We start from the raw sequence: 7,711 nt of genomic DNA, 5'->3' as shown, positions 1-7,711 counted from the left end.
TTCTTGCTTGTGCAAGGTGGGTGAGCCGTGGCGGCCAAAAGCTCTCGTCCGAAGTGTGACCACACCGCACCGCACTGTGCTCATCACGGTAGGCTATGCCATATGCCTACATATCGAGGATTGTACCACACGTCCACATGAACAATAATGCTACCATATATGTGCACCTAACAGGACGACACTTATGGCGACGCGGCATGAATGAAAGGTGCATGGATCAAGATCCTGGCCAACCTCGAGAAATCTCAACCACATCACACAGACACGGGCCGATCTCACACCGAGATGCATGCACACAGCACTGTTTTCACTCGAGGAACATGCAACAGCGTTAATATTGTTTTGGTGATGGGAGATGCTGCTCCAACAGTACAGGTAGTAATTGTGTGGCCGTGGCACATGTCTCTGCCACTGCCACTGCCACTGCCAGAGCCAGACTGCCGCCACTCTCTGAAGCTCTGGTCTGTCTGCACATGGGTCGTCAGTTCAGCAGCACGTTTCAGCTGTCGGCGGCGGCGGTGACCAGGTTGAAGTAGACGGTGTAGAACTCGTCCTGGAGGCTCCGCAGCGGCTCCAGCACGAAGCTCCTCTCCGTGCCCTTGGCCACGAAGCTCAGCGGGTGGTACAGGCGCAGCGGCGCCGCCTGCGTGAAGCTCGCCGCCTTCCGGAACGCCGCGTCGTCGCCGCCGCCGCTGCTCGTCCGGCAGCCGACCTGGGCCTTGTCGCCGGCGCTGTAGCCCGCGGGCGCCCTCACGAAGCACCCTGGCCTGGTGCCGAGCTCCAGGGACACCGAGCCGGGGAGCCCGTCCAGCCCGGGCACGGCGTTGAACAGGGCCTCCGGCCCTGGATGCAGCTTGACCTCGAAGCCGTTGGTGATCGCCATGCCCGGCCTGTCGAACGGCGCGATCGTCACGTTCGGCCCATGCAGAACAGGAGCGGCGGCGCCGTGCTCAGCGGCGGTGCTGTCCACCACGTACGTGTCGACCACGATCGTGGCGCGCACGCACGCGTCGCTGCCGGCGACGGGCATACGCTCCATTGTCAGCGTGCCGTCGGTGGCCGACACCGACAGGACGAAGGTCTGCGCGCCGGACCGCTGCGTCAGGGTGACGAGCTGCGAGTTGATCGCCTCATGAGGGAGCGCGGCGATCCAGTCGGCCGTGGAGGTGGCGTTCCTGGCGTCCACCTCCCACATGCCCGGGGTCAGGCCGTCGTTGGAGTGCTCGGTCGCGTTAATGGTCTTGTTGCCGTGTGTCAGGCCGGCGAGGAGGTGCGGCCCGAACAGCACCGCCTGGATGGACGCATACTCCGGCCGGTCATCTGCAGAAGAAAACTACCGTTTCAGACTACTTTTTCTTAAGTTCAGACACCTAACCTTCTGCCCAGAAAGATTCAGACATTGTACTCTGAAATTTCATACCTTTGATTGCCTCGGTTCTCAAGTTAATGGGAAATTGGAGCACTAAGGTATCATCGCCCCAGAGTTTTGTCAACGTGAGGAAATCACCTGCGAGAGAACGAGACAAGCTTGAAGCATGGGGATCTCTCACAGTCTCGTATGAAGTATCAGTACAGTCCATCAGTGAAGTTACCTGCAGATGTCAGGTTGAGTTTTTTGCCATTCAGAGTTGCCATTGCGTCAGCTGTGGATGTCCATGAAGGGATCCTCACGCTCACCTTTGCTGGCTGGGCATCTCCCTGTGTGCATTAGAAAGCAAAACAAATGAAAAAAAGTTACACTAATTCTTGCTTGGGTCAAAGAAGATGCAGGCCCAGCTAAGCACCATGGCTGGGTAGTGTCATTCAGAAGCTACCTTGGCAGAAATGGAGATTGTGACTTCAAAGTAAGGATCCGTCGACAGCAGTGGCTTGGCCTGCTGCACCACGGTGAGGCCTGCTGCTTTCCAGTCGAAGGTGCTCGGTATGTGCTGCGCGATGTAGAGCCCCGGCACTTCACCCTCCTCCAGGAAGTATATGGTGTCCCCCAACTTTGAGAACGATTCTATCCCTGTCAATTGTCAATTTAATCTTTGATTTAGAAACAGCAGCAGTAGCAGCAAGATCACTTCCGCGGGTACTGAAAATTTTACCTGTCCCGTAGCAGCACCAGAAGGTGTCATTTGGACCTCCCCACCCCCCGGGGTTCTTGGGGGGAAGGCCGGAAGGGTGCCCGCCGCTGATGCTCTTGGATCGCCCAGGACCCATGGGAAGGAAGTAGATCATGACACCAGGCTGCGTTCCCCTCTGGTTGCCCATGATCCCATTGATGAGCAGCCTCTCGTAGTGATCGGCATACTTGACTTCCTTCGTCCACCTGAACAGGTTTCGGGACACCTGCAATTTATATTGCACAGCAAAAGGCAAGTTCAGAATCTGTCTTCTGTTGAATTATTAATACCTGTGATGGTAGATTGAGTGCAACACTTGACCTTAAGCAAGTTGTAGGTGGTGCAAGTCTCCTCGTTGGAGCTGATTTTGATCTCGTCTACTAGTCGCTTCGGGTCGTGCCTGGCATGCGCAAAGAACTTGAGCGGGGAAATGTCGCAAGGCGGAAATATGGTGAGGCAAGTATTATCGCTCACCAGTGTTCCGAGGTAGATGTGCCTCCTGTTGCAAATATGTGGGAGGAGTTTACAACGTCAAAGAAGAATGTTGCAATGTCCTGTGCCATGGGTTAGTCCAGTATTCAGTTCACCAAAATTTTGAAAAATGGATGGTACTGTGTCATTTCTCTTTGCTGTTTTATGAGTAACATGACATGATAGTTGCACAGTTACAAGTTGATGAAGCTTATGACATTGTCCATCGACGATTCTAAGAAAAATTTCAAGTTACCTTGTAAAGATGGTCACCGACGACTTCATATCTCTTTTGCGCACCGACTAGGACAGGAATGTGAGTGTTAACATGCAACCCCGCTATATCATCATCCTGAAAAGAAAAAGGCCGACATCACCCAACCGTTGCTTAAAACTTCTGAAATCTCAGAAATCGAAATGAAACCCAAAGTTCTCCTGACATGAAGGCTGAGGGGGCCGAGGAAGCACGGTTTGTCGAAAAGATGGGCCATCGTTAGGTGCTTCTGCTCTTTCTGCAGAGATAGAAAACAGCTCTTGTCAGGATTTGATACATATGTACACCGCAAGTTCACAACCTGAACGAAGATCACAAAACACTACTAGTTGCAATGAGATAGTACGATGTTACCGTCAGGGTATACAGCTGATACATGACATCGTTCAATCCGCCGGTCTCCTCGTTCATCGCCTCCCAGTGCCTCTGGATCGAGTGCGTCTGTATCAGGTTCTTCACACGCTCGCTGAAGTAATCCGTCATCCACACCACCATGTCAAGGCCCTTTCGATTCGAAGCCAACGTGTACTGATCCAGAAGGCCTTGCATGATCTGTCAGAAAACAGTAAGTAAAGTGACATGAATGTCAATAACTGGAACCAAATCACACTAAAAGTTGGATTGTGTTTTTTGTTTTGATGCGCGGATCGACCTTGTGGATGGTGTAGTAGGGCGACCAGGCCTCGGAGAGCTCCTCGTACATGTCGAACACCTCGTCGGGGTAAGCCGAAAGGTACCCCGTGCCCATCTTCCTCTGGCAGTCGTCGAGGATGTCCACCACCCTGGCCATCTTCTCCCTCAGGGTGTCGTTGTGCGTGCTCGCCCACATGTGCGCGCTCGCGCTCAGGTAGTGCCCTGCGGACGAACACGTACGTACACCGGTTTCATGATCAAATGAAATGCAAGAAATGTAGCCGGAATGGAGAGATGATGAGACGGGCGGAGGTGGCGGCGGCGACTGACCTACGAAATGGCCGCGGAGGTGGCCGTCGGGCGCCTCCCACCCGCCGTAGGGCTCGCCGACGGTGGGCAGGCCGGCCTGCTGGCGGAAGCTCCAGGTGAGGCGGTCGGGGTCGAGGTAGAGGAGGTACTCGAGGTTGGTCTGCTGGCCCTGCCAGTACATGGAGCCGGGGGCGAGGCGGACGTCGTGCAGGGACGCCTGGGAGAGGAACTCCGCAGGGGCGCCGCCGGCGCCGCGCGTGAGGCTCCGGTAGAGCGCGAGCCAGTCGAACTCGGCCTTGGCGCCGAGCTTGCGCGGCAGGAGCGCCATCCAGGTCGCCTCCTCCGTCGGGTTCAGGTGGGGCAGGCCGTCGTCGTGCTTGCCCTGCGTGCTGTCGTACAGCCGGTCCACGCACAGGTGCAGCGCCGCCGCGCCCTCCATGGCCGCGGCCATGCACAGAAGCAGCAGCGGCACCATGTCCATGCTTCGCGCCATTGATAGATTCGGGTCACGGAGAAATGGAGAGGGACGTATATATAGGCACGAGCCGTGCTACATGTACGGGATAGATGGCGCGAAAGAAGCTCTGCGCGGCTGACGTGGAGAGCGGTCGGTTGAGATCACGGGGGATTAGATTAACAGAGGAGAAAACTAAGGGCATGTACAATGGTTGATAAGATAGTCTTATCTTAAGTCTTGCATGTAATCTAGAGATGACAAAAAATAGAGTCTACAATGGGTCATCTCTTAGCCTTATCTTCAATAACTAGCAATTCCTAAAAACGTGTTGAGACATATTGTGCTAAGAGATCATCTCTTGTCTTCTCTTAAATAAGATAAGACAATCCTTTTCTTATAAGTTCTCTCTCCTCCACCTCATCATTTATCCTACGTGGCACTCCTAAGATAGAACCATTGTACATGCCCTAAGGAGCGCGCTAGGCGCCATTCCACCCCCCCCCCCCCTCGTTTTTGACAGGATGCGCTAGAGGCGCCATCTTTAACAGCAGGTGAGAAAACTAAGGAAGAAGATTTGTCAGTAGAATTCCGTAGTCGGTTATTCGCGTAGGTGTAGCATTTCCGTATTGGCATTAAGGAAAACACGGTACGCATCATGTATTCATGTCACATGAAAGCTTCCATGGCAGATGTCTCCTCCGGTATCTCTAAACACTACCAAAGGTGAGGTGTATAGGTTCCTCAAAAAAAAAAGGTGAGGTGTATAGGAATTACAGTACATTCTTTTAGCGTGTGTGAATGAATTACCTTTAGCGCCCCGAGAATGAATGAGGAACGGGCCGAGGCCCAACCACGGGCCGGCCTTGTTGAAGAGAAGTACAACCTCTAGTTGCCCTTTTTTTATTTTGTGCTGTATGTAATGTACTTCAGACAGTGGAAGAGAACAATCTGCAACCTGCGTTCTATGATGCACAAAGCAACAAGTTTATTACAACATCATGTCAAAACAAAATACTACTACCTCCGTCCCATAATTACTGTCCTGGTTTTAGTTCAACAATAATCATGGAATGGAGGGTGTAGTACTTAGCAACCACTGAAAGATGTGATAGGCCTCCATTTCTCCTCAGGGCCTGCTCGGCGTGCCCCAGCCCCCCTCCTTCCTCTCCGCCTCCTAATCAACGCCCTCCTCAAACTCCGGTATTGACCCCCTTCTCTCCCTGCCCGTGGCCAATGGTGATGCCTCGCTGATCCGCCTGAGTATGGCCTGCCCAATCCACTTTTTAGTTACCCATTTATGGTTTCGTCTAATGGAGTAAATCGCTTGCGTGTGATAGAATGCATAACATCATAATTGTATTATGGCATTGCTGTCCCAATGTTAAATTCTTAAACGGAATGTACATTATAAAGTAATTTGTCTGCGGTATTACTATAAGTACCGGGTAACATAATGGACCGCTAAAATGAAGTTTTTAACAGCGCCTCAAACTCTCCGGATAATACCAAATCCTCAAATAGTTCCTCAAAGTAAAGGTAGTCCCAGGTTATCTTCAAGATCTTGTCTGTTTGCCCTGCTGAACTTCACAGTCTTGCAGGGCTGCAACTAACCTGCCCATCTCTTACACGCTTCTGCTATTCATGGCAAGGTGGTACATATGCAACAGGTACCGGGATGGCTGGATGCCAGCCATGTTAGCCTACCTCAAAATTTGGCTTTTTGCTAGTTCATGAACAAACACCAAGAATCAGTTCCTACTAGTGTATTAGGTCCTCAATATGGGAACCTTTTTTCAAAACCTCAGGATTTTTCTTAATTTCAAGATAAGGGACTGAGATAAGGTAAGGAAGCAGTTGAAGCTATATTATGCACAAAAGGTTCCACAATAGCAAATCAATTATGATATTTATTATCTACATGAACAAAAGCTTCCAAATAGCTAATGCCAACCATGGTCTTGTCAACATTGTAGTTCCGTGATCAGACAAACAATAGGAAACAATTATAGCTACAAGCAAACAAGTTTTTACAATAGACACTATTAGCCCAGATAATTCGAATGACCTTGGCATTATTGTTTCATTACAAGGCAAACAATAGAAACCATGCAGTTGCATGAATAATAGTTTCAGTTGTAGCAGCTACTAACCTTAGTACGTCTTTTTTGTGGAGCCTGCCATATGAGCCCATGATTGCAACCTAAAACTCTGAAGTGCCCTTGGCGCAACGACCAATGATAATTGAGAGAGCGCAAGCTTCCTGTAACCAAAGGTGAGGTGTGAAGGAATTTCTGTACTTTCTTTTACCGTGCGTCTGAAGTAATTACCTCTAGCGGTCAAAGAATGAATGAGGAAACGCGCCAAGGCCCAACGACAGGCCGGCCTCCTTGTTCAAGAGAAGTAAAACCTCTAGTTGCCCTTTTTTATTTTGTACTTTAGACAGTGCAAGAGAACACACTGCAATCTGCATAGTATGATGGGCAGAGCTTCAAGTTTATTACAGTATATAATGTCAAAACAAAACAGTGATAGGCCTCCATTTCTCCTCAGGGGCTGCTCGGCATGCCCCAGCCCTTCTCCTTCCTCTCTGCCTCCTAACCGCAGGAAATCAATGCCCTCCTGAAACTCCGCTATTGACCCGCCTTCTCTCCCTGACCATGGCCAATGGTGATGCCTCGCTGTTCCGCCTGAGTATGGCCTGCCCAATCCACTTTTTTAATTACCCATTTAGGGTTGCCTCTAATGGAGTAATGGCATACATGATAATTGTATATGGCATTGCTGTCACAATGTTAAATTGTTAAATGGAATGTACATTATAAAGTAATTTATATGCAGTATTAGTATAAGTACCGGGTAACCTACAGAAACGCTAAAATGAAGTTTCTCACGGTGCCTCAAACTCTCCGGATAAAACCAAATCCCAAAATAGTTCCTCAAAGTAAAGGTAGCCCCAGATTATCTTGAAGATCTTGTCTGTTTGCCCCTGCTGAACTTTACAGTCCTGCAGGGATGCAACTAACCAGCCCATCTCTTACACGCTTCTGCTATTCATGGCAAGGCAGTACCGTGATGGCTGGATGCCAGCCATGGTAGCCTTTCTCAAAATTTGGCTTCTTGCTAGTTCACGAACAAACACCAAGAATCAGTCCCTGTTACTGTATTAGTTCCTCAATATGGGAACCTTTTTTAAACGTCGGGACTTTTCTTAATTTCGAGATAAGAGAGGATGCAGTTGTAGCTACATGCACAAAAGCTTCCACAATAGCTAATCAATCATGATATTGTTTATAGCTACATGTACAAAAGCTTCCACAATGGCTAATGCCAACCATGGTCTTGTCAGCATTGTAGTTCCATGATCAGACAAACATCAGGAATCAATTATAGCTACAAGCAAACAAGTTTCTACAATAGACACTGTCAGCCCAGATAATTTGAAGGACTTTGGCATTATTA

General features: G+C 50.0%; 1 protein-coding gene across 1 annotated transcript; it reads right to left on the bottom strand.

Moving 5' to 3' along the window:
* Window positions 1-226: 226 nt before the first annotated feature.
* Window positions 227-4,270, bottom strand: LOC119331706. The gene is made up of 12 exons (XM_037604873.1): window positions 3,817-4,270; window positions 3,506-3,708; window positions 3,208-3,405; window positions 3,020-3,091; window positions 2,836-2,931; window positions 2,583-2,662; window positions 2,430-2,508; window positions 2,091-2,334; window positions 1,815-2,008; window positions 1,593-1,698; window positions 1,421-1,507; window positions 227-1,320 (listed from the first exon to the last, which is right to left on the bottom strand). Exons 1-12 carry the CDS (start codon window positions 4,268-4,270, stop codon window positions 500-502), a joined length of 2,634 nt encoding a protein of 877 aa, XP_037460770.1. The 3' UTR covers window positions 227-499.
* Window positions 4,271-7,711: the final 3,441 nt, after the last annotated feature.

Source organism: Triticum dicoccoides, chromosome 7A (genome assembly GCF_002162155.2).
Source record: "Triticum dicoccoides isolate Atlit2015 ecotype Zavitan chromosome 7A, WEW_v2.0, whole genome shotgun sequence".
Taxonomy (NCBI): domain Eukaryota; kingdom Viridiplantae; phylum Streptophyta; class Magnoliopsida; order Poales; family Poaceae; genus Triticum; species Triticum dicoccoides.
The sequence above is the reverse complement of the archived record's forward strand: the minus strand, read 5'-3'. Positions and strand labels throughout refer to the sequence as shown.

Coding starts and splice junctions, on each gene's coding strand:
- LOC119331706 (XM_037604873.1), bottom strand. CDS start 4,270: ATGGTGCCGCTGCTGCTTCTGTGCATGGCCGCGGCCATGGAGGGCGCG. Junction 2,663..2,835: donor TCGGTGACCATCTTTACAAG/GTAACTTGAAAT, acceptor CCCATGGCACAG/GACATTGCAACATTCTTCTT. Junction 1,699..1,814: donor CAATCTCCATTTCTGCCAAG/GTAGCTTCTGAA, acceptor TAATGCACACAG/GGAGATGCCCAGCCAGCAAA.